Here is a 25,778-nt window from a genome sequence, read left to right as displayed (position 1 = left end):
GCAGAGAATATCTGCCATGGAGATAAGGATCACTGCCCCACCTGGTTTCAAAGATGCTGATAGAATACATACTTTTGGCACATTCCATATTGCAACCTAAGACATGGTTCCTCCTCCTCTCTGTCCCTGCTGTTGCCCTCACACAGTGCACCAGAAATACGGGCCCAGTATGCAGCCATAATTTGGGAGTGGAGATTCATCTGGGAAGCTGATGGGTGTTGTGCTTTGCCTCCCCAGAGCTCGATGCCCCCACCAACCTGCGGTTCCTCAACACCACGGAGCACTCAGTGCTGGTGCTGTGGACGCGGCCCCGTGCCGTGATCACAGGGTACAAGCTGACAGCAGGACCCACCAGGGGAGGGCAGCCCCGCACCTACAACGTGGGACCTTCTGCTACCAAGTACCTGCTGAGGAACCTGCAGCCTGGCACGGAGTACACCGTGTACCTCGTGGCGGTTAAAGGTGACCTGCAGAGCAACAGAGAGACCGGCGTCTTCACCACTTGTGAGTGAGACACACGCTGCACATACTTTCTTTATACCCTGGCCCTTCTTCAGAACTTGTGCTGAAACTGCCCACTGTGAGTTGGTTTATAGAGCATCTTTTGAAGTAGTGTTCCAACAGCTTGGGAAATGCTCCTTGTTCTTTCTGAACCTCATTGGCAGGAAAGAAAGTTATTTGCATCAAAAAGCTTTTAGTAAAAAGCATTTCAGCTTTCCTGATGATTAAAAACAAGAGGGAAAACTTCCTACTGGTACCTCACTTTTTGCTTAACTGGATGTCAGAGAAATTTAATTTTACTTGATCTTCCTAATTGCTTGGTTTTGGCATGACAAATCAAAGAAAGTATACAACTCCCTTAAAATGGGCAAAGAATAATTAGTCTGGTACTTACATAAAGCTGAAAGCAGTCATTTAAACCCAGCCATACCATCTAAAGCAGTTCAACTGCAGTTACCCAAACTGACACAAACATTGTATTCTATCTTTTTAATTTTTTTGCATGTGTATTTGTGATGCTACTTTGGAAGAAATATGAAGCAAATTTTGGAAGGAGAGGGAGTTGTGTAGCAACCCCCCACATACTTCTAAAAAGAGCAGATAGATTCAGTGTTTAAATAATGATGATGCTGTCATGTAAACTAGCAAAACTCAAAGCCACCCAAGCCCAGAACCACATCCTCTTTTCAAAAGATAATGTGGTTTCTTTTAGAACAATGTGAAACTAAAATAAGAGCTCAAACTTTCAATCAGAGTAACATTGTTGACATTGGCAAGGTGCTTTTTGCTGACAGTCTTGTCTATAAACACTCCTTAATTATGATATAATTTGGTATCTTAGATTTAATACTGCCTTCAAATTCAGGCTTGTCTGAATGAAACCACTTTGAGACTATAGATTTGATTAACCAAGCCTCTTCATTAATAACATTACTAGCAAGGCCATTTCACATTAAACTGAGTGTTGTTATTTAGGCTGATTCTGGCATGCACAAAGGCTTTGGCTTCTGTGTGATGCTTCTGACAGATATCAGTGAGACTGCAGATGCCTCAGGCTGATGTTGGCTCCTTTCTGCTGACTTCACAAGATGTTGGGGAGGGCTGGGATGGGCCTTGCTGGGACAGCTGGGTGACTGACAGGAGTGTGGTGTTCTGCTGATTGGAAGGCATGTGGTGGGTGAATCAAAAAATCAGCTGAGTTTTGAGGCACTCTTTAGATATCATACAAAAAAAAACCCATGATCCCCCAGATTCTTGGGGCTGGATGCATAGAGGATAATACATCCACTTGAGTGTTTCTATTTTTGTCAGGAACAAAAGCTCTGGCTATGATTAGACCACTTGCATACTATATCTGCCAAGCCAGCAGCAGACAAAAAAATCATTTGTCAGATCCCTCTCAAATCACTGGATTTTCAGAAGTGATCTAGTTCAGCACTCGTTTCATGCCTCCGTCTATTTGTGCTGCTGTAGGTCAGGTTTTCAAACTGTTTGGAACCATCACAGCAAGTAGACTTTAACTCTGGTCAATTCACTCCACAGATCAGCCTGCTGGCTCTATTCCTCCTTTTAACACAGAAGTGACTGAGACCTCTATTGTCATCACCTGGACACCTGCCCCAAGGATTGGCTTCAAGGTAGAAGGAACTAAGTCCATGTTGGTTTTTCTGTTTTTCCTCTTCTTTCACTGTGGAGGGGAGGGCAGATTAAAGCCATTTCCTCTGGACTGTGGTGAAAATGGCAGCACAAAGGGGAGAGGTGCAAGGGGCCCGTTGCTTACAGGGAGCGGGTTTAGGTGACAGAGGTCAATGCAGTCATGGTGGTTGAGGTCAAGTGGGACATCTAGATCACAAGTTACAGGACTAACAGCTGGAGTTCAGCAGAAGGGCCCATAGTGCTGCTGTTGGGTGATCTCTCTCACAAGTGCTGAGAGGCTGTGACTGGAAAGCAAACCTTGCTCCCCTGCAGCTGGGAGTGCGCCCAAGCCAGGGCGGAGAGGCTCCTCGAGAGGTGATCTCAGACTCCGGCAGCATCGTGATCTCCGGGCTGACCCCTGGTGTGGAGTACACTTACAGTCTCACAGTGCTGACAGATGGCCAGGAGAGAGAGACCCCCATCATCAGGAGAGTCACTACACGTATGGCACTTGCTTTTCCACCATCATTCCTTCTGCCACTCCCCACTGCCTTCTGGGAGGCAGCGCTGGTCTTTCCTCCCTGTTGTGGTCTGGGTTTTCTTTTTGATGCATAGGTGCATTAGTTGCACTGCCTCATGCAGTGCAGGGTCACAGCTTTGGAGAGTATTTTTGGCTAATTCCAAAGGTTGGGGATACTGTGGGGAGAGAGGTGCTGGGGCAGGCAGCGTGATTCTCAGTGCCATCAGTGACCCATTTGTCTGAACACTTGCAGCACTGGCTCCACCAACCAGCCTGCGCCTGAAGTCCAATCCTGACACCGGTATCCTGATAGTCTCTTGGGAGAGGAGCACATCTCCAGGTAACCATGTGAACTCACTCTGTGCTGAAACCTCCTCTTGTAGCAGAATGCTAGCATTTCTTCTGTGGTGCCTTGCAGTTTGGTTGGAAATTTGCTGTTGATTATTTTAAAGAAAAATATATGTGTTTCTAGATGTATTTAAGGATATAATTCACAGTTAGCTATATCTTGCCATGGGACTATTAATGATTTACATTCTGCATAAAATGCTGTTTTGGAGCATGAATGTGTTGGAATACTTCAGCGATTTTATGGATTTGGAGGGTTTCTTCAAGTATCTCCAGTGGTTGAAAAATAGTCCAAGGGAAGGAAAGCAGAATGGACCACAAGGATTTCTGGAAGTGACAAATGAGTTTTTGCTATGGAAAGTGAGCGTGGAAGTTCTGGATGATCTCTTCTCCCACAACAGTTGATGGGAATTGATTGTGCAGCTCCCATAAAAGGTGGATTGAAAGTTTTTTGAAAGCCTCTGTCAGTAGCTGAATCTTTTCCTGATGGAGTCTTGAAAGAATTTGCTCTCAAAACTCCTGAGATTTTCAGTTTTGTGAGGTCTCAGAGGGAGCAGAAATGCCATGAGTGTGGCATGGCTAGCTCCCAGGAAACTCATTTCAAGGTGCTTGACAAAGTAACCTCTTTCCTGCTGGGCTCATGGTGAAAAAATCACTTGTAAAATGTCATGTGTTTGCTTCAGCTGCTGCAGTGAGGACTGATGTAAGTGGATGCAACAGGAGACTCCTGACTCTGTCCTCTGTATTTCAGGCATCAGCGGGTACCGTGTGACCACTGCTCCCACCGATGGGCAACAGGGCTCTACCCTGGAGGAGGTGGTGGGTGCAGATCAGACCACCTGCACCTTTGAGAACCTCAACCCTGGCGTGGAGTACAATGTCAGCGTCTACTCTGTCAAGGATGACCAGGAGAGCGTCCCCATCTCAGAAACCATCACACCAGGTAGCAAAAGGATGAGCAGCAGTTTCAGCTGCCCAAGCTCAAATGGCTGAGCCTGAGAGCTCTGCATTGTAGAACTTGTATTAGTCTGATGGTAGAGGGCTTAGACTTCACATTTAGTCTCAAGAAGCAGAATAGCTACGTTCCAACACGTGACAGAATTTCTTACAGCCGTGTACTTCTCTGCGTGGGCAGCCTACGTTGTGTCACAGGCTGGTGGTCACACATGGATCTGCTGTTTCAGTGCACTGAGCTGGGCAGCAGCAGGGATTTATCTTAGCCCTGAAATGCCCCAGCATCTGGAGCACAGCTGGTGGGAACAGGAAGTATGTGAACAGAGGTATGAGTGGGAAGTAGGCACAGGAGAAATTCGGGCAGCAGTAGTGGCAGATCACTTGTGCACAATGGAGAGGATAGCCAAGATGGAAAGGTCCACCACTGTAGCACTTGAGACACAGAGTGGTGTGTGCACCTCACATGACATCTATGGGGACTGCAGAAACTGCCTTTATAGCCACAGTAGCAAAATTAATATGCATTTCCCCAAATGGTTGCATTTAATTTTCCTTTATGAAGGCTTTGTTTTTGTTTCTGCTCTGAGATGATGCCAGCTACTATGTTTGCTTGCTCTCGTAACACTGCTTTAAAATTTCTGTGCTTCACTGAAGTGCTGTGTGCTCCCTGGGGTGAACTAATACTGTGATGCTGCACAGTTATGCAGTAATAGCTTTAGCCCTTCACTATCTACTGGTGGGGGAAAGCTAAGAATGTATGTGTCTTGCTTTTACAGCTCTTTAAAGGTGATATGGTACATGCATTCCATGTGGATAAACAATTATTTTGCAGAAAACTGGCTTTTTTTTTTTTGCGCCTATTCTGTAAAATAAGTGTTTTCCAAGAGGGAACATCAAAATAGAACATAACCACTATTATTTAAGCAATATTTCTGTCCCATGATTTCTTTTCAAACTAACTTGTAATGAACAGAATGGATACAGGGTCCTGCATCTTTGACTCACTGATGTCTGATCCTGAGTGAGGAAGAGGATCCATTAGTTCCCACTGATTTCAGGATCACCTGATAGTTACACAGCCAAATCTTGTGGCTTAAATCAATACCAGTTTATTGACTTGAGCAACTGAAGGTTTGGCCTTTGTCAATTAAAGATGCATCTGAAATTCCCCATTCCCTACCCAGTTCTGCTGGTCCTAACATGTAGGAAATGAGCACCTTTGCTAATGGAATAATATCAATAAGGAAAACAGCCACAGCTGTGCTTATTTTCCCTACAGAAATTTAAGCAGCATCTAAAAGGTCATTAAAGAGCATTCTTATTCAGTGGCTAAAACTTGGGTTTTTGAACAATTTTAGCCACAGATGTCAGGCTCTTGGCCACATCATGTGCTGGGCATAACCTCTGAATTTGGGGACGTTCAGAATTAATACCATCTAAAGGTCATCTTTAACCATTTACCCTGTTTCCAAGGAAGTGTTCTATTACTTACTGTTCCATATAATTTGTTTTTAGCATATATATTGCAGCAGTTGGTAAGTAGAACTTGAGGAATTCTGGGCCAGATCCTCAAGCCATGGAAGGGATTTGAGGCTTTTTTCCAAGTGCAGTGTAAATAGTTCAGACAGGGGATGATCTACTCTGGAACTCTGTGAAGGTTCTCACCAGCTGAGGGTCCAATTTAGCCCTTCAAATGAGCTGATATTTTTACGATCCCAGTCATAAAAGTTAGAGTCACCATTTGAACATAACAATGATTTTAGAGGGTTGATCAACTAGTATTTCAGAGTTGTTGTTTTATTTATACTTTAGTAAACTTTGCTCTCTTGTCATTTACCTGTAAAAAAAAAAGGCTCTGTTTTCTCTGCTTCTATTTTTGTCAGAAAATTAAGGCTCTTAGTGAGTTATCATTGCTCAAAGTAAATTTGCTGCTAGTTAAGTGCCTTTTTTAGGGATCTCTGAAAATTATGTCTGAAGAGGATCGGGGTTTCAGCTGCTGCCTGCACAGGAAAGCAGCTGGAAACTAAAGGGTAAATATAAGAAAACAAACCGAAAACAGCAAAAGCAAAATCACAACAAAAAAACACCCCACCAAAATCCTTCTTTTTCCCCCAAACCCCAAGAAAAATTGTGCATATCACCGCAGTTGCTTCCAAAGTTCTGTCGATGTTAATAGTGATGAACACTGCTTTTTTCTCCCTTGTCTTTCTTTTGCCTCCATGTGTCTCTGCCTCTCCCGTTTGCTCTTTAACTCATTAGAGGTGCCCCAGCTCACTGACCTAAGCTTTGTTGACATAACTGACTCGAGCATCGGCCTGAGGTGGACCCCGTTAAATGCCTCCACCATTATTGGGTACCGCATCACAGTAGTTGCGGCAGGAGAAAGTGTCCCTATTTTTGAAGATTTTGTGGACTCCTCAGTAGGATACTACACAGTGACAGGCTTGGAGCCGGGCATTGATTACGACATCAGTGTAATCACACTCATTAATGGCGGAGAGAGCGCCCCTACCACTCTGACACAGCAAACGGGTGAATTTTGAAAACTTCTGTGTTTTCTGATATGGGTGGTGTCACTGGCTGTCACTGGCTGTGAAGGTGCTGGGGCTTTGTCCAAAGAGGAATTGAGCTGCTCGCTGCAGGGAAGCCTGACAGACCCAGCTCGCTCCCTTCCTGTGATGGCAGCTGGGGATGGATGTGGGGCTGCTTGTTTTTGGAGGCATTTTACCATGAATGACTGCAGTCTTGCCAGGCTCATTCAGTCTGCTATTCAGATTTCCAGGATCCAGCTGGAACTAAGAGCCTGAAACGTGAACTGTGTGTTTGCCCGACTTTAAAACTGTGATTCCCCAAACTAGGGGTACAAAAGGGCGGAGCAGATCAGCAGACACCCTCCAGCCTTGATAGCTGTTTGAGCTTCCAGTAGCCTATTTCCATGGTGGCCCCACTCTTTCCACAATGCCCCAAAGGATGCAGATGGACACTACTCCCTGAGTACATGCCAGTGACAGCCATGCCACACCTTTAAGGGTCTCTATAGTGCATGAGCTGAAGGCAAGCTGGAAATTGGTTCTTGCATGAAATCCTGTTGTGTTTGAAAGTCCTGAGGCTGTAAATCCTTTGACACAAGTAGAAGTAGAGTCATAGGAAATTAGTGATATACCCTCTCCTCTCCTGTGTGTGCATGTATGGATTCTAGATGAGATTACTTTTCCATCTGTAAGCTGCTGTATGGCAACTTTAAACTCTCTTGGCACCACATCTGTAATACAAAATCCAGCTGCTAGAAGCACACTACTGAAACTTGCTACCTTGTTTTTAAATTAGCCCCCTGGGGTACATTTAACATATCAGGAATTGCTAAGAGGTTAAAGCAGCCTGACAGTAGTGCAGACACATTTTTCTCTTAACCGTAGTAGAACCAAATGTAGTTTAGAAGTCTGTTTGCATGAGTCTGATGCTGTAGTCTGTTGTGCATGAGATACTTTCTCTGGTGGTTGATTCCCTGAGCAGACATCTTGATGGATGTGAATCTGAGAACTGAGGTTGATTTGTTCTTTGCTGTGTAGCTGTGCCTCCTCCCACTGATCTGCGCTTCACTAACGTGGGGCCTGACACCATGAGGGTGACTTGGACCGCCCCGACTTCCATCGTGCTGAGCGGTTTCCTGGTGCGCTATTCCCCTGCCAAGAAGGAGGAAGATGTTGCAGAGGTGACAGTCTCACCCTCAGACAACATGGTCATCTTAACAAGTAAGTGGGTTATCTGCATAAATCAAACATAAGAAGCCCCTCATCATAAAATTGTAATATTACTAAAAGACCTCAAAGGTAATCGAGTTGAGCCATCACCACTGTGCTCACCACCAAGCCACGTCCCCAGGTGGCAATTCACACATCGTTTGAACACTTCCAGGGATGGTGACTCCACACCTAACCAACCGTTCCATGAAGAAATTTTTCCTGATATCCAACCTTGACCTCCCTAGTGCAGCTTGAGGTCTTTTCTTCTTTTGAGAAGAGACTGGCCTCCACCTTGCTACAGCCTTCTTTCAAGTAGTTGTAGACAGTGAAAATGTCCACATGACACAAGATGAGGAAAAAAAAAATTAAGTGTGGCTGGCCAAATTCTCAGCTGATCTAAAGTGACAAGTAACCTCATATAAAGTCACTCCAAATGGGGTTTGGCCTCTAGCTTTATCCAAGTTAAAGCCAAACCACAGGCAAGTTTTTTCTTATCAATCCAAGGACAGTGATGAATCAGGCTGTGAGGCAATTGCATTGATTTACAGCCTGGTTAGGTATTAACAGTAAATACATGTTGTTCGCCTGGTTTGCCAGTAGTGTCAAGGACTTGCAGTGCAGAGGATCAGAATATGCAAAAGGTCATTGCTCCTTTGACTTTGTATGCTCAGACCAGAAAACACATCCTGTGTTGGAACCTTACAGGGCATGGCAGCAAAATATGGGCGTTTTCCAAAAGCTGACATTAATTTTTGGGGCAAAAGCTGTATTGTATTTATAGGTTTTGTTTTTTTTTTTTTCCTCTGAGAATCTGGTTGATTAAGTGAGAGACAAGATCGGTTTTCAGAATAAAAAACTAAATCTAGAGCTTGTCTGGGTTAGAAAAGCTGTGTTAGAAATCCTAGGCCTTATATCAGCTAAGGCTTTGGCCTGGTGCATAACTGAACTAGTAGATAAGTAGAAGGGACCCTGTAAAAAGTAATTGCTTTTAGTCAATCTCCACAAACTAATGAAGCAATGACATAGGATATCATGCTCCTTCAGGCTAAAGCACTGCAGGGAGCCATAATGCCACAGAAATAACTGATTTGAACTTTTGATTGTCCTGGAGGCTTGGACCTTCCATCAACCAAAACCTGATTGTCTCCTAAGAAGCACAGTTCAAATTGTGTAGGTTCGTTAACTTCTTGATAATAGCAAAGAAACTAACATCCCAAATTCCTGTTCTTCAACTCCACAGACCTGCTCCCGGGCACTGAATATCTGGTGAAAGTCTACAGTGTTTCTGAGCAGCACGAGAGTGCACCTTTGTATGGAATCCAGAAAACAGGTACTTGGATGCACACGTGGTTAATGCCATCCTTTAAGAATTCATTAATGGGACTTAAGTGCCTTCTTTTTCCTGTGATGATGCCAAGCAGTTTGGTTGAGCTCGGCCTTGTGTCTCTTGAACCATGCAGGTCTCGATTCCCCCACTGGCCTGGACTTCTCGGACATAACAGCAAACTCCTTCACGGTGCACTGGATTGCTCCTCGTGCCACCATCACGGGCTACAGGATCCGCTACCAGCCCGAGCAGGGCGGGGGCCGGCCCAAGGAGGACCGTGTGCCCCCCTCCAGGAACTCCATCACCCTCACCAACCTGCTGCCAGGCACTGAGTATGTGGTCAGCATCATCGCTGTCAATGGCAGGGAGGAGAGCCTGCCCTTGGTTGGCCAGCAAACAACAGGTGAGCCTGAAGGGAATGCTGGATTTGGAGTGTTCTCTAGCAAAGTGTAGTTGCTGTTGAACCACATCTCCCCTGCAGGCTTTACTCATGAGGAAATGCCTGTGTACTGAGGTAGGGCTTGATTTACAAGTAGGTGGGAGGACCCATGCTGCTTTCAGATGTTTCTAGGGCCAGCAGAACTATTTTCATTAAATCCAGTCCAATGCCATGTGGCTTTTAACCAGATACATCTCTTTGGAGTGGAGTGTGCCCTGAGCCAGAGGATAGCCAGATGAGTAGCAGAGGAGTACAGTGGAAGTGGAATGTGTAGCTGACGTACAACTGTGTTTAAACTCCCATCTCAATTCTGTTTTTCTAGTGTCTGATGTTCCAAGGGACCTGGAAGTCACCCCTACCAGCCCAACCAGCCTCAGGATTTCCTGGGATGCTCCTGCAGTGACAGTCAGATACTACCGGATCACTTATGGTGAAACAGGTGAGGGCAGGCTGCTACAGCTGGTCACAGACCAGAAACTCTACTCTGAGGCCATTAGAAAACAAATAGCAAAGGCACCTTAGGCTGTAGCAGACATATTGGTGCCTTTTTTATAAAAGAGCAAATCATATTTTGTCTACCCAAAAGAAAGAGCATCTGGAGTTTTGCAGTAATTTTAGAGGTGGCTCTGTGTACATATTTCATTCTTTTCCTTGGAATGGTCAAAACAACTTTGACCCAACAACCACTGAAGTCAACAGCGTCCTGTCTTCAGCTTGATGCTTATAGGACTGTCCTAGTTATTGTAGAGATTTTAAATATATGCTTTACAGATCCATCACACTTCTTTCTTAACCTGCTCTACCTAGGTGGAAGTAGCCCAGTACAGGAGTTCACAGTGCCTGGCACTGTGTCTACTGCCACCATCACTGGCATCAAGCCTGGTGTTGAATACACCATCACTGTGTATGCTGTAACTGGCCGTGGAGACAGCCCTGCCAGCAGCAAGCCAGTCACTGTCACCTACAGAACAGGTGAGACCGATGAAACTGAACAAGACAAAAACCTCCACAGCTTCGTGTTGGCTTTTCCCCATAAACATGTATTACTGATCCCTGGTTTCCTTTAGAAGCCATGGGCTCTAAGGACATCAGTTTCAGTGAAGCTCTGTATCTTTGTGGCCCAGCATTATAACTGACATGGCACAGAAGGAAACTGTGGACTTGGAGAAGGGAAACCCTGTGGAGTCCAGATGGGGATAAAAGCAATGCTCAACTCCTTACTGCAGAGTGGAAATCCTGTTGGGCTCTCAGAATGTGGGCTCACTGCTGGCTTAACTCTAATTCTTCACTGTCAGATTATGTGGTCCTTAGGAGACCTAACTTTCTAATGCCAGGACTGTTGTTTCACTCCTGGTTTGGATATAGGCTAATCCTACTCCTGCTGTAGCTGCAGATAAAGGCATTTAGTAGCCTTTAAAACAACAAAAATCCTCAACTAACATTGATATGAGGTCACTCACCCACACATCATGGTTAAGGCTTTTTTGCTCTGGGCTAGCCTAAGAGACAAATAGGAACGTGTTTTTTCTTCCAAGCAGTGCAGAATAAAATTCAGCCAGCAAACAGTAGTGGGGGGAGGGTTTCCTGTACCAACATACTCAGAAAAGTTATATTTTTTGCCCAGAAATAGACACACCGTCCCAGATGCAAGTCACCGATGTCCAGGACAACAGTATCAGCATCAGATGGCTCCCTTCAACATCTCCAGTCACAGGGTATCGGGTGGCTGCTCGCCCCAAGGATGGACATGGGCCCTCAAAAGTGAAAAATGTCCCTGCAGGTAAGAGTCCTGTCATCCTTCACTGGATCTGTTGCCCCAAAAGCTTAATATTTCTTTGATATCACTGTACTGCAAAAGTTTGTTCTTGGCAGCCTCAGTGTGCATTGAAAGCATCTGCATTTCAAAGAAGTACCACTGGATTTTCTAGCATCCAGCAAAACTTGCTCTGAAATCCTTCTGGAAGTCACATACACTAAGGGTTTGTACTGTAGTACCTGTGGATCCTGTGAGCCATGTCAGCTCTCAGGAAAACTGCATTTTGTGGGATCAGCAGAGCACTTGGGGATGCTTGTGATGCAGCTGAGTTGATGATCAGTCTTAGCCTAAAAAATGATGTAAGCTGGTTTCCCTGTACTTTGTTCTACCTGCTGTGCTAACGTGCCCTTTCAGCTGTGGAGCCTTGGAGCAGGTACAAATTGCAGTTGTGCACTACTAGGGAAGCATGGTGCAATTTAAAGGCAAATCTAATTTGTCAGTCCCACCTTGTTTTAATGACATTTATGGCTTAGACAGGCCATTCATTCAATGCTACTTTGAGGCCAGCTCTCTGCAGGTTTTGTGCTGTTGTTTCTGACTGATGGTGTTCTTTCCTGCCAGATCAAACTCAAGTCACAATTGAAGGTCTGCAGCCCACAGTGGAATACGTGGTCAGTGTCACTGCTCAGAATCAGAATGGGGAGAGCCAGCCCTTGGTTCAGACAGCTGTCACCAGTATGTATTTCACTTCATGGGAACAAACACATGTTTTCTATTGATGTCTCAACCTACCAGCACATTCCCAGGAAAAGCAAAAGCCTGGTCTCCAGGAGAGTGTGAGGTGGTCTGCCCTGTGAGAAGTACCATGCACCTTAACTGCAGATGCTGGCAAAACCGCAGTCCCTCTGCCTCAAACACTGCCAAAATGCAACTTCCCACCCCCTGAAAGTGCTGCGCTTCTTATTTTCTTTCACTAAAGCCACAAAGTCTCTTGGGGTTTTGTTTGCTCTCAGCCAATCAGTGGATAAAATGTGCCAAGATCTCCTCTGTGTGGAGCTAGGTGGCAAAGGTGATTGCTGTTAAGGGACCAGACTGGGCTTGGGAGCATTTGCCCTGTGAGAGGGAATAAGGGAAACCACATGGGTTATACCAAGAACTTGGGATGAAGCACTACAAAACAAAGAGTGATTGCAGGACTGAGGTGCCATGTACACAACAGCAGTTGTGCTCCGGTCACAGAGGGGACACAAGAGGGATCTTGTAACTCAGGGATATGTTTGAGGTAAAGTGCTTTTGAGGGATACCTCTGGGGTAGGGATCTGTGATTCTTATTTCCCTGCTCAAGCTTGTATTCAAAACTATGACTCAGCCCCAAACACTACAGGAGCTTCTCCAGAGCTTTGCAGAGATGAGTGAAGAGTCCACATTCAAACCAACAAATTCCTGGACAAAAATCACCTTTGCCATCTAGAAAATGTAGAAAATTGAGGACTAATATAACATGGCAAATTATGAAACTTTTTAGAAAAGCATGATTTTGATCCAATATAAAAATTACATGCTAGATCCTCCCATTTTGTCTTAACAAATGGGTGTATTTCTGTGATGGCCACTCCAGACTTCTGAGGAGCAAGGCTCACTTCCCCTGCTCTGAACTCCCCACCTTGCCAAGAAGATCCTGTGAATTGGTTTAATTGAAAGGTGTGCATATCACCCAGTTGCACCTGTGGACATTCCCTGTGCACTCAGTACAAAGCTGAAAAGTTTGTTTCTAACTGATTTTACAGTATAATATACTGAGTAATTTTGCTTTCTTGATGAGCGTGTTAATTGGATATTAATTTATGAAAGAAAATAGTGGGATGGATTCTCCTTGGATTGGCACTTTGCACAGCAGCTCACAGTAGTGAACAGCAAGTACCAAACTTGGGTTCCAAATAACCCAAACTTACAGAGCCAGGTGGGTTGTCTGGCTGCCTTTGGCACTAACAACCATTTACATGGGAGAAATGGGTCTTAATATTCCCATTTCTTTCCTTCTCTTGTCCATTTTTAAGGCAACTTAATGCTACTAGAGTAGTGTGGAAGGAGTTTTGGTGCCAAGGGGACACAGATAGGTGAGAATTGGTGTCCTGGCTGCTTTGGAGCTGTCAAAGCAGGTCATTTTGGTTTCAACAAAGCCAAGATTGCCTTCCTGCTGCCTGACACCTGCAAACTCAGGGATGTAAGCATGTGTGCAAGCTGCAGCACAGAGGAGAATCCAGTGCCCCCCTTGCCATGCCAACTGGAAACCGCTTTGCATGTAATGGAAATGCTTTTTATTTTCCTCACCCACAACCTGCTTTTTATCACTTAACCTCTTACCGTTAATTTGCCTAACAGACATTGACCGCCCTAAAGGACTAACATTCACTGAGGTGGATGTTGATTCCATCAAAATTGCTTGGGAAAGCCCTCAGGGGCAAGTCACCAGGTACAGGGTGACCTACTCAAGCCCTGAGGATGGAATCCATGAGCTATTGCCGGCCCCAGGTGGCGAAGAAGACACTGCTGAGCTGCATGGCCTCAGGCCAGGTTCTGAGTACACTATCAATATCGTTGCCATTTACGATGACATGGAGAGCCTGCCCCTCACTGGGACCCAGTCCACAGGTACAGCTCCCACCACCTCCAGCAGGCCATGGCAGCAGCCCCGAGGGGTCAAGTGTGCTTCCATGTGCAGCTGGTGCTCTGCGCCGGGACAGCCCCAGGGGCAGCCCAGGGGATGGGAATGCTCCTGAGGGATGGCTTAGCTGGGGCCAGAGAGCTGCCTGCCAGCTGAGTCAGCCTGCATACACTTCAGGGAAGGCAGGCAAGAGAGCAGGATTGCAGGGGCAGATCTTAGAGAAAGGAGGGAGGGGTGTCTGGTGGTATCCTGTCCTAGGACATGGTGCCTGATCCATGGTGAGTGCTCTCACAGTGCTCATGTCTTGCCTTCAAGGTGTGGGACAGCTGAAAGCACAGGTAGTGAGCAACAAGAAGGGTGAGGACGGCTTTCATACCCCAGGGACCTTGGTGTTGGAGCCAAAGATCAGCAGGAAGGGCTGGGAGATTGCTGAACCCTCAGGTCTCTCAGAGTCTGCAGATCCCTCACTGGCACTGCCCTAGGGACCACAGCCCACTGCATGCCCACACCCTGCACCTTCATCACCTCCACAAGAGAGTCTCTTCTGTGCTGGGCTGATCCAGCTACAATTCCATGCATTGAAAATTCCTTGATGAAAAATTATTGCAAGGAATTAGTTTAACATTGCTTCCAGCAATATGGAATCCATTGCAAGCTTCCAGCATTACCAGATGTGACTCTATTACAAAGGCAGGTAGCACCTGTGTAATAAAGGTCTCCCATTCATTTGTGGCTGAGAAGTTGGCACTTTAATTCCAGGGGTGGAATGAATTCAGTGCGTCCTAGTGTACAGATCTGCTGTGCTAAACTGAAGCAAAATGATGTAATGATGGAACAGCTGGCTGACTACCTGCCATAAGTGTAAATATAATACTTTTTCAAACCCACCCTCTGTGGTTTGCCTTTTGTGGGCTGTTTTCAAAAGTGCATTTGAAGTCATTCAAGAGTTTCCACTGACTCTCATGGGCTTTAGATTGAGCTCTGAGCAAAGCCAGAAGGAAGAATTAACCTGCATTTCCACTTTGTAAAACTGAAGAGCTTTGATAGCAATGTGCCATAGTGGGCACTGTGTTAAGGTGTATCTTTGCTCTGTTTACAGCCCCAGGCTTATCAACAGCAAGGCAAGAAAATATTTCAATGGGCACTCATTTTTTTTTTAGGCAAGCATTTGTTTGTAAGCATAGTGGATGTGTTAGCTCCTGAACAGGCTCTTGTGTGGTGAGCCTTATGGCCACCACCAGCTCTGCTTTTCCATTGCCTTGCTTGCTGTGTAAGTGGCTGTAAATGCTTCCCCTCTCCATTTGCAGTATTTTTATCTCCTCTGCAGTTCCTGAGCCTGCTTCCTACTTACTTTTGTAAATCATCCATTGTATTTTAGAAATGGACAGGGGCCAGTGAAGCAGGACTAAACCCTGAGCTGTGTGATGAAAAGCAGAGACTGACAGAATAATTAAAACAGACTGGCCTATTAGAGATTTAAGCACCTTCCCAAGCCTTTACCTTGTATCATAGCAAATGGCATTGCTCACTTAACTTCAGGGTTGAAGCATCAATATCTCCTTATTTCTGATGAAAAGTGTTACTGTAGATTTGAGAATCTCCTCCTGAATAACATGTCCCCTCCCACAGTGCTTTATGCCTGTGTTTGCACAAGGCACTCCACTCTCCTGGCCTAAACCTTTCTCCTGTGTTCAGGAGAGAATATTGTCTTATCCAAGACTGTCTTTTTTTAAAGTAACTGTGCCAATCTGGATTTTTGCAGCAATTCCGCCTCCAACAAACCTGAAGTTTACTCAGGTGACTCCCACCAGTCTCACCATCAACTGGAATGCACCCAATGTTCGCCTCACTGGCTACAGAGTCAGAGTGAACCCCAAAGAAAAGACTGGTCCTATGAAGGAAATCAACCTTTCTCCAGACAGCACATCTGCAGTCGTGTCTGGCTTGATGGTAACTTTTTTCTTTGTGTTGTGAGAAGGAGATTTTTGAAGACATTTCAGATTTCTATGTCAGGAGCTTCAGTTGGAGCAAATCATTACAGCTCCTAAGGGTCTGGCTCTGAAGCTCATGGCAAGTCAGACTGCAGCTACTCAGTACTGTAGCTTTTTAAAAAGCCAAGTAATTGGCCTGCTGAAGCTGCATTCTCATCTAGCACAGAGAGACTGGTTGCCTAATCAAATGCAGATTACCAAGTTCACAATCAAAAGTAACCCAGCAAAATGCTTTTACTCATCTTTCACAGAAGAGGTCAGATAAAGTGATCTAATGCAAATATTTCAAGCTGTGATATGGGAGCTCTGGCAGCCTATTGCCTATTTTTAAGACATCTGCAAAATAGAATTTAAAAATGCAAGTCTTTTGTGAGTAGGCTTAAATTTGCTATATAGCCATCTTCTCTACTGGAAACATTTCAGGAGTTCCTGAACTGGAGAAGGCTGGAAAGAACTGCTTTTATGGTTCTTGTGATCTTAAAAAGCTACTGATCTGTTTTTAAGGAGTTTTATGAATCATTTTCAAAAATGAGCTTTAGAAAACATTGTAATCTAAGTGGACCCATGGTCTGATGCAGCCAAGGACAAAACCCTCCATGCTGTTACTTTCACAATTCTTTTATTCACATTATTTTATTCCTCATCATAGCAAATGGCATCCATTAACCCTGGGAAAAATAGGAGGGAAATCAGAGTTTCTCTGAAGAATCAGCTTTGAAGCACAGATTCTAAAATGAGTGGTGATAAATAAGCTTCTTTCAGGATTTGTGTTCCCAAGTGTGTACAGTGTGTCAGGGTGCATGCCTACTCTTTTATTACAGCTGGAAATAATTATAATTATCCCATGATCCTTCCCTGATTTATTTTAAGGTTTCATATTTCAGTAAGTGGTGACTGAGGAACGTGGCACAACCAAACACTGACTGAGGGCAGGAGTACTTCCCCCCATGCCAGGTCCTGCTTGTAACATGCTGTAACTCTGTCCATTCTAGGTAGCCACCAAGTATGAAGTGAGTGTTTATGCTCTGAAGGACTCCCTGACCAGCAGACCAGCCCAGGGGGTGGTCACAACCCTTGAAAGTAAGTGGTGGCCCTCCCCAAATGACCACTCAGTGCTGTGTGGGTGCAGAGGCTGGGAGCATGCTCTCTGTCCAAAGCTCCATCCCAGGCTTCACCAGCACTTGGCTGATAAGATTCCCAGTTCCCACTGTACTGACAGGAGCCCTTTCCCTTGTGGTGCAGACGTGAGTCCCCCTCGCAGGCCCCGGGTGACAGATGTCACCGAGACAACCGTCACCATTACCTGGAGGACCAAGACTGAGACCATCACTGGCTTCCTGGTGGAAGCCATCCCTGCAGGTGGCCAGAACCCTATCCAGAGGACCATCAGCCCTGAACTCAGGAGTTACACTATCACTGGTAGGTGAGGGCTTCTGCAGCTGCAGGGTCATACCAGAAAACAAACTAGGTTCTTGTTTTGGAATTGTATATCCTTGATGAGAAATACTGTAGGAACAAAAGGTGGGAAAAAATACCTGAGGCATCAAGACTAGGCTCCAAGAAGAGATTGTTGAAAGACCTGATGGCCATCTTAGGTGGCTTCTTCTCCTTAGCTAATATTTGTGTTTCAACTTGGTTTTAGGCTTGCAGCCTGGCACTGACTACAAGATCTACCTGTACACTCTGAATGAGAATGCACGCAGCTCCCCAGTGGTACTGGATGCCTCCACTGGTAATGATCTTTTCTGACCTTTTTGCTCATGTTAACACACAGTAATCACATGTGGCCAGTAAGGAGTAGTCTGTATCTGATCACATTTAATATTCCCTGTGACTTACAGCAATAGGTTTAAGAAGGGTGTCAAGCAGGTGTAGCTCAGGGGAAGAATATGCTGGTCTTTTCTGCATTTGACTTGTTAAACCCTTTTGTTTCCACCCAGCTATCGATGCTCCTTCTAACCTGCACTTCCTTACAACCACGAGCAACTCCCTGCTGGCCACCTGGCAGCCTCCCCGAGCCAAGATCACTGGCTATATCATCAGATATGAGAAACCTGGCTCACCAGTCAAGGAGGTCCTGCCTCGCCCCCGGCCTGGCACCACCGAGGCTACCATCACTGGTAACTCTTTTGTCTGGGAGCTCTTCACCTGAAATGCTTCAATTTCAAGAGAGAGGGAGGGGAAAGGCCTAATCATAAATTGTGTTGATGATTAGCTAGTAGACAGGGAAAATTGTGTTCCTTTATTGTGGGTTCCAGTACTACGGAGTGGTCCTGTAAGTACACCTGTCCTACAAACACATTCCACTTCACTGATCAGAACAACCACCACATTTGAACAGTCCAATGCTTGTTCCCACTGTCACCACAACTGTTGTCCTTTCAAGGAAGAAAAAGCCCCTGTTTCTGGCACCCCACCAGTCACATGTGCTAAAGATCCCTTATGTTTGGGTCCATGATCCCAGCTGACATAGCCAGATTGCAGACTTGCTCTGAGGAACAGGCTGAGCTCTCTGCACTGTCTTGAAAACCTCAGGTGTGAAATGAACATACCTGATACTGTAGCTGTACCCACCTGTCAATCTGCCTTAATTCTCACACATAATCATAAAAGAAAAGCAATTCATAAGTCTAAAATGGTTATATGTCCTTCCTTCTTCCCTAGGTTTGGAACCTGGCACTGAATACATCATCTACATCATTGCTGTGAAGAACAGTCAGAAGAGTGAACCACTGGTTGGCAGAAAAAGGACAGGTAAATAAAACTCTGGATTGTTGTATGCCAACAGGAGATATCTTTCACTTGGGGAATACAGTGTGAAAGACATAGAAGGACACTTGTGGAGGACTGAAATAATGTTTAAGAATACCCTGTTCACACCACTCAGCTACACCTTTTCTTTGAGTCAAATAGGCTATGTAAGGAGATCTTCCTTTCTAAGAATGCAGGAGATACACTTAAAAATTCATATTAATCACATTTACTGGTGCTTAAACACTAGCAACAGAATAGTGTGCTTGATGCTGGATTCTTGCTTGGATACCTAATGGATAATTAAATCAGAGTTAACATTACTGTCTAACACTTGATGGCATCAAATGCAGAATCCATTCAGCTTTGTTGCCTGTTGTGTTCCTTTATTTTGCAACTCTCACAGTATAAGATTGAGATACCTATAGCAAGCAAAATACCAGGTGGACATCCAAATATTATCAAGGAACAAATTTCTTCCTGCTCACCGGTGATTCTTCTTAAAATGATAACCTGCAACTATCCCTTGTAATAATTTCTTTTCAATTTGAGCAGTGGTGGTGGCTTCTTTGGGTTGGAGTGTTCAAAAGTGTCACCCATCTGTATGAAAATTTCATACCAACATACTTCTTATGCCTTCGTGTGAAGGATACAGAGAGGGAAATTACAATCAGTGCAAGGTCATAAAGGCATTGCATCTTGGGGCAATTGCTAATATTTGATGCTTGGAGCGGTGTAATACAGCTGTTTGATTTGCCACTGTTGCTTTGCTTTATGGCCTCTAACCTTTCTTTGGCCAGATGAGCTCCCCACATTGATCAGCAGACCACACCCCAACCAGCCCGACATCCTGGACGTGCCTTCCATCGATGAGGGAACCCCTTACCTCACGAACAATAGGTATGACAACGGCAACGGGATCCAGCTCCCGGGCTCCTCTGGGCACCCTCAGACAGTAGGACACCAGGGCCAGCAAGTCTTCTTCGAGGAGCACGGCTACAGGCGGCCTGGACCCACCACAGCCGCTCCCCTGAGGCCGGGATCGCGGCGGCCGCTGCCCAGCGTGGACGAGGCCATCGAGATCCCGGGGTACCAGGTGCCCATCATCGTGGAGCCCTCGTACCCGCACTCCCGCGGGCCCCGGCGCAACGACACGGGCCAGGAGGCCCTTTCTCACACCACCATCTCCTGGAGACCACTGCTGGAGAGCTCTGAGTACATCATCTCCTGCCAGCCCGTCAGCCAGGATGAGGATACTCTGCAGGTAACTCTCTCAGCGGAGCCGTGGTGTTGTGGGAAGATGGTTTGTAAGGATAGTGCAGAAGGTGATTTTCCTCAATGGATTACAGCTGCACTGATTGCTGAGAAGTGGAAAGAGCCTTGTCTGCCCAGTGAGGATGGGTGTTATAAAAGAGTGGGTTAGCTATCAGTTAGTTGGAGCTTGAGACCCAGAGTCTGCTGGCTGTGCTGTGAGGAGGAAAGGACAAGTAATGTAAGAAGATGCTGTGTGAGGGACAAACAGAGTTAGGCAGCTGGGTAAGGGACAGCTTGGGGTTAGCCAGTCACGCAGAAGGAAGAAGGAAACTTGCAGAGAGGAGGAGTCAGTGCTGTATGGAGCTGCCTGTGAGGAGAGGAATCAGTGTGCTGTGTGGAATTGCTGAGAGAAGGCATGAAAAGTCTTTAGTACAAGATTGGTGTTGTTTCCAGTCGTGTCTTGACATAATTACCACATGGTGTAGCCTCACCTGGGCAGCAGAGTCTCTCAGGTCCCCAGTCCCTTTGCTGTGCTAAGAGAATGGCAGGAATTAGCCTAAAGAGTCTGTGTAACACATAGCTGAGACCAGGATGGATGAAAGCCTCCCTCATCTCCTTTATGGAGAAACCTACAGGATAAAACTGCAAAACCAGAAAACTTTGAAATGCTGTCAAGTAGTGACATTCCACTGGGGAAGGGGGCAGCAAGCTGAGTGGGAGTTTCAAAAATGGAGGTGCTGCTTCTCCAAGCTACAACACTCTTCCTAGGTCTCCCTTGGTTTCCTTGACATGGCAAAACTAACCCCTTGTGATCTACAGTCCAGAGCAGCCAAGTCTAACTTAGTATTGTTTGAAGTTCTCAGGATATCTAAGGGGAGTGGTCTGACTCCATCATGGTACAGCACATAGGGGTCATCCTAAACACCCTATGAGAGAGGTAACACCTAAATACCCTAAAGGGTATTTCTTACCACCTTTCTGGTGACATGGTATTATCTCTTGTTGCAGTTCAGGGTTCCTGGCACTTCCTCTAGTGCCACACTCAAGGGTCTTACAAGAGGAGCCACCTACAACATCATAGTGGAAGCCCTGAAGGATCACCGGAGGCAGAAGGTGCTAGAGGAGGTGGTCACAGTTGGCAATACTGGTAAGGGATAGCCTTAGGAAATCTGGCTGAACCTCTGCAGCCCCTGCCTCATTCCCCTTACTCAAAGTAACCTACCTGGTGCCCAAACTTGGCAACAGTTCAGAAAGGAAACTTGTGACAAGGACAGTTCATAGCAGGACACTGTGACAAGTGTTTGTGAGGTCCTCTGGTTTTGGATAACTGACACACTGATGGTGGGATGAGAAGCTGTCCTGAGCTGCTGTGTAAGCACAGAGAAATGTGCTTTGAGGCTCCAGACACACCCCAGTGCTCCAAGAGAGATCTGGTATTTGCTGTGCTTAAAGGGAGTCAGAATCACTGGTACCTTGTCTCTGTTACAGACTGGACCATCAGCTCTTGACCCTGAACTGGTGGTTGTAAAGCACCCACCAGCCATGGCACACACCTAAAGTGACTAATCACTGCCCAATAACAGGGTCTACTCTCCTTCTCCCATCCCCCTGCCATGGCACACAACCTGCAGCACCAAAAAAACCTGCATGTGTAGCTACCAATCCCCCGTTGTTCCTCAGCATCTTAACTGCACATTTTCTCCTAAAAACAGGCAGAGTTGGGTTGTTGCTCACCAGCAGCAAATGCAAAAACTCACACACTTGCTTGAAACTTGGCAAATCAAAATGAAAATAGCCTTCATGTCAGTTTTTATCATTCAACTGCTCTGACACATGCAAATGGAAAATAAATCACAGGGAGCTGGGCTGCTGACAACTATGAAGTACATGCCCATGGGGTAGCTCCATTAGTGCCAGGATATTACAAGAAGAAAAAAGTGTGTGTTCACTGAAAATCAGTCTATCTTTCAGCAGTTCCCATTGCTGTATGTGATGCCTGTTTCTTCTCTGTTTTTTGTTCCAGTGTCTGAAGGATTAAACCAGCCAGCTGACGACACCTGCTTTGATACTTACACTGGCTCCTTCTATTCCATTGGCGAGGAATGGGAGCGCTTATCTGAAACTGGCTTTAAGCTCTGGTGCCAGTGTTTAGGCTTTGGCAGTGGCCATTTCAGATGTGACTCTTCTAGTGAGTAGCTTGCTGTTAACCATCCCCACTCTCTCCCAGCACTAGTGCCATGTTTGGCAGAATCAACCTGATCCAAACATGATGCAAATGAAAGCAGGATCTGAAGTCCTTAAACCAAAGTGGTGTTTTGCATCCTGAGAAGTGATGGAAAACTTTGGTTACCTCAGAGCTGTGCTGCTAATCTAGAATTGCCATCAGCAGCAATCAATATTGTATTGATAAGAGACTTTTTTACCATGCCAGACATGTCTAGGTAATATGGGAAAGCGTGGTTTTCAGTGGGTATTACAGCCAGTGCTGTAATATTACAATAAATCTGATTTGCATTGCAGGCAGCCTTTGCAAAGCAGCTTGCAAAGCCAGTTTTCTAATTTTCTAACACTTCTGCCCAGGGCATTAAGTTTTATTCTTTGCAGAACAGTGGTTTACATGAAAAAATATCTAACGTGTGATGTAAGGGAATGGAACAAAAGTCTGTGATGGAGCAGTTTAACACAACACATACCCAGCTAATTGAAATTAGGCTTTTAAATTGTGGAATAAGCTCAGCAAAGAGAGTATTTCTGCAATTTGCATAGATTCAGAGGAGTCTATGCAAAGACACCTAATTTTACAGGATTAATATTTATATTTCATTATTTGATACACATGGCTTACCCATTGTCTTATGAGGTTGTGGCAAATTTTATGCTGGGTATTTGCACAAAAAAGAGCATTTAAATATTTTTCTCTCCTTTCCTGCCCCACATCTATTAAATTCCTTTTAATTTCTTTTCACCTTCGATGAACCAGACCTCCTCTTCTCACTCTGTGTCACATCCTACTTTTTTCCCAAGAGTCTTTGCACATTTCCTCCTTGGAACTGAGAAGATTTTTCTCCTGCCTTTCCTGAGACAATGCCAAGCTGTTTTCCCCCTGCTGTATGTAGGATAACTCCTGATTCTTGTTCCTCTGCCTTCTCCAGAGTGGTGCCATGACAATGGAGTTAACTACAAGATTGGGGAGAAGTGGGACAGGCAAGGAGAGAATGGCCAGATGATGAGCTGCACCTGCCTTGGGAATGGAAAAGGAGAATTCAAGTGTGAACCTCGTAAGTGTTTCTGCTGTTAGTCTGAGCTCTCATTCAGGAAGTCTCAACACCCAACTCTGTTGTGCCATGGGGACAAGATGATTATCAGTGTGTCTAATTCAGGCTGAACTGGTGACAGCTTCAGTCTGTTCTCACAAGAGACGAAGCTGAAGCTGTAAATTGCACATTCCTGAGCTTGAAAAGAAGAAAACCTTTTGTTAGCTCAGGTCACAGCACACTGAGCACCTGTCTGCCTCTAGCCCTGGAGCTGCACACCAGGGACAGGGACATGTCACTGCCCTGAGGGGTGGATTACTCCAGCTGGACTTTCCTGCAGGGCCTGTTGCCTCAAGCTCCTCTGGCCTTACACTGTGACTTAACTGCATTGCTCTTGTCAGGAAAACCCCCTGTTGTAGGTTAAAGTGTCTGGAGAGCTGTGAACATATCTGATGTGCCCCCGCCAGTCAGGGAGCCTCTGGTCAGACAAGGGGAGCATGCTTCCCCAGGGCTCCCCTTATGTTCACCAGGCTGCTTTGAGAATGCTTAAAGCCAAGCCTAAGCTCTGCACCTGAGCTCTGCCTGTGCCTCCACAGATGAGACCACGTGCTATGACGATGGGAAGATGTACCACGTTGGGGAGCAGTGGCAGAAAGAGTACTTTGGGGCCATCTGCTCCTGCACTTGTTATGGAGGACAGCAGGTAAGCAGGAGGGATGTGTTATGTTGGACACATGGGAGGCTGTGCTGGGCTGCACTTCTCAGACTGGAAGGGGCCAAAATGGGCCCATATAAGAAGAAAAGTAACTAGGAGAACTGAAGTACTTGGCATTGGTGCCTGTGTAGTGTAACACAGGGGCGGCAGCCTCATTGGTGCTAGTGGCTCTAGCCTCATCTATGAATGATCATGAATTAATGAGAGCCTAAGCTGAAAGAGGGTAGCTTTAGATGGGATATAGGGAAGAAATTGTTCCCTGTGGGGTGGGGGAGGCCCTGGCACAGGGTGCCCAGAGGAGCTGTGGCTGCCCCATCCCTGGAAGTGTCCAAAGCCAGGCTGGATGGGGCTTGGAGCAACCTTGGCTAGTGGAAGGTGTCCCTGCTGAGGGCAGGGTGGAATGGGATGAGCTTTAGGCTCCCTCCCATCCCAGCCCAGTCTGAGATTCTGTGAGCCCTGGCAGCTCCGTGGCCACGGCACTGACCCGTTGTGTCCCTGCAGGGCTGGCGCTGTGACAACTGCCGCAGGCCCAGCGTGGAAGTGGCCCCCGAAGGCTCTGCTGGCCACACCTACACACAGTTCACGCAGAGGTACCACCAGGCCACCAACACTGTGAGTACAACTTTCCTTCTCTTCCCTGTGGTGGTGTGATCCTGGCACAGGTGGCGGGGTCCCTGCAGGGCTCGAGGGCGAGAGCAGCGTGCGGGTTCGTGCTCCCTGGTAGTGCATGAAGGTCCCCAGTGCACACACAGCTGCTTGAGCTCACCCTCCACACACACCGGCAGTGCCACAGTCCCAGCAGAGCCTCGTGCATGCTCTGAGGCAGTAGTGCATGGAGTGATTTCCAGCTGTGTGCTTTGTGCTGGGAAACAGAGCCCCGGGCGCTGCCAACAGCTCCCAGCACAAACCACACCCCGGACACAGCTCTAACCGATTTCCTTCCCTCCTGACAGAACGTCAACTGCCCCATTGAGTGTTTCATGCCCCTAGATGTACAGGCAGACACACAACATCCACGGGGAAAGTAACATCGAGCAAGACTTCTTGCGGCCATGGCAACAGACAAACCAAAGTATAAATCCCTATGTGCCACGATTACCATCCAAACTGGAGTGATGCTAGCAAAACTGCATCTAGTGAGAATGGCCCCCTGCTCTGGAGCCATTTTCCCAGCTTAAGCTCAACTCACAGCTTCTCCAAGCGCCACTCTTGGAGTGTTTCAGACTTTTCTCATGATTGATAGTGATTGTCTTGGTTTTGCTCAAAGTGTTGAATTCCAGTCAATATTTTCAAATTTGAAGGGGGCAAGAAAAAAAAAAAGTGGGGGGGAGGAGGGGGAGAGGTTGTAAACCACAAATTTGGTGGGAGATCAAAATATTGAGAGGGAGGGAGGATGTAGAAATTCAAGGTTCCCATACTATGCAAGAACATTTGAGTACAGCAATACTGAGGTTTAGGGATAGGAAAGTCCACCAAACACTTCTGCTTTCACATAAGCATGCAGCCAGCAATAAGATAGGAACTGCAAATCCAATCACTGTGATATTTAAAATATGCACGGTTTTAATTCTTTCTTGATGATCTTAGTATTTTTCTAGCTGTATCTTTATATCTCATACTGTTATTTATCAGTTTTGTTCCCCTGACCTTCAAGTGTTTTTATATGGGAATAACAGGTATGGAAGACACTTAGTATGCAGTTGACAAAAGAGGAATTTGGTGTAATTATGATCAGTGATTATTTTTATACTGTAAGTGCCAAAGCTTTACTACTGTGGAAAAGAAAAAAAAACAACTCTTTTAATAAAAAGATTTACAAACAAGACATATAGTTTAAAGTGATTCTCTTTGCTGCCATGGAATTTAGGATGAAGATGATTATTCTCAGCTGGATTATTCTGAGGTGGATAATTCTGAGCGGGATG

General features: G+C 45.9%; 1 protein-coding gene across 1 annotated transcript in view; it reads left to right on the top strand.

Moving 5' to 3' along the window:
• The window catches only part of FN1 (fibronectin 1), a 51,194-nt gene extending 26,134 nt beyond the window's left edge, over positions 1 to 25,060 (top strand). Inside the window, exons 20-46 of the mRNA XM_062506774.1 lie at positions 238 to 504; positions 2,044 to 2,138; positions 2,470 to 2,638; positions 2,910 to 2,996; positions 3,756 to 3,947; positions 6,218 to 6,490; positions 7,528 to 7,710; positions 8,942 to 9,031; positions 9,162 to 9,431; positions 9,790 to 9,906; positions 10,275 to 10,439; positions 11,092 to 11,247; positions 11,845 to 11,958; positions 13,606 to 13,875; positions 15,651 to 15,838; positions 16,872 to 16,959; positions 17,122 to 17,298; positions 17,522 to 17,611; positions 17,820 to 17,999; positions 18,544 to 18,633; positions 19,431 to 19,894; positions 20,893 to 21,031; positions 21,908 to 22,072; positions 23,037 to 23,162; positions 23,735 to 23,841; positions 24,355 to 24,465; positions 24,807 to 25,060. Of these exons, the coding sequence (XP_062362758.1) occupies positions 238 to 504; positions 2,044 to 2,138; positions 2,470 to 2,638; positions 2,910 to 2,996; positions 3,756 to 3,947; positions 6,218 to 6,490; positions 7,528 to 7,710; positions 8,942 to 9,031; positions 9,162 to 9,431; positions 9,790 to 9,906; positions 10,275 to 10,439; positions 11,092 to 11,247; positions 11,845 to 11,958; positions 13,606 to 13,875; positions 15,651 to 15,838; positions 16,872 to 16,959; positions 17,122 to 17,298; positions 17,522 to 17,611; positions 17,820 to 17,999; positions 18,544 to 18,633; positions 19,431 to 19,894; positions 20,893 to 21,031; positions 21,908 to 22,072; positions 23,037 to 23,162; positions 23,735 to 23,841; positions 24,355 to 24,465; positions 24,807 to 24,881 (4,448 nt within the window). The 3' untranslated portion in view covers positions 24,882 to 25,060. The remainder of the gene's footprint in view (positions 1 to 237; positions 505 to 2,043; positions 2,139 to 2,469; positions 2,639 to 2,909; positions 2,997 to 3,755; positions 3,948 to 6,217; positions 6,491 to 7,527; positions 7,711 to 8,941; positions 9,032 to 9,161; positions 9,432 to 9,789; positions 9,907 to 10,274; positions 10,440 to 11,091; positions 11,248 to 11,844; positions 11,959 to 13,605; positions 13,876 to 15,650; positions 15,839 to 16,871; positions 16,960 to 17,121; positions 17,299 to 17,521; positions 17,612 to 17,819; positions 18,000 to 18,543; positions 18,634 to 19,430; positions 19,895 to 20,892; positions 21,032 to 21,907; positions 22,073 to 23,036; positions 23,163 to 23,734; positions 23,842 to 24,354; positions 24,466 to 24,806) is intronic.
• Positions 25,061 to 25,778: the final 718 nt, after the last annotated feature.

This window comes from Cinclus cinclus, chromosome 21 (assembly GCF_963662255.1).
Source record: "Cinclus cinclus chromosome 21, bCinCin1.1, whole genome shotgun sequence".
Classification (NCBI taxonomy): Eukaryota; Metazoa; Chordata; class Aves; order Passeriformes; family Cinclidae; genus Cinclus; species Cinclus cinclus.
Note: the sequence above shows the minus strand (reverse complement) of the source record. Positions and strands in the feature narration are given on the sequence as shown.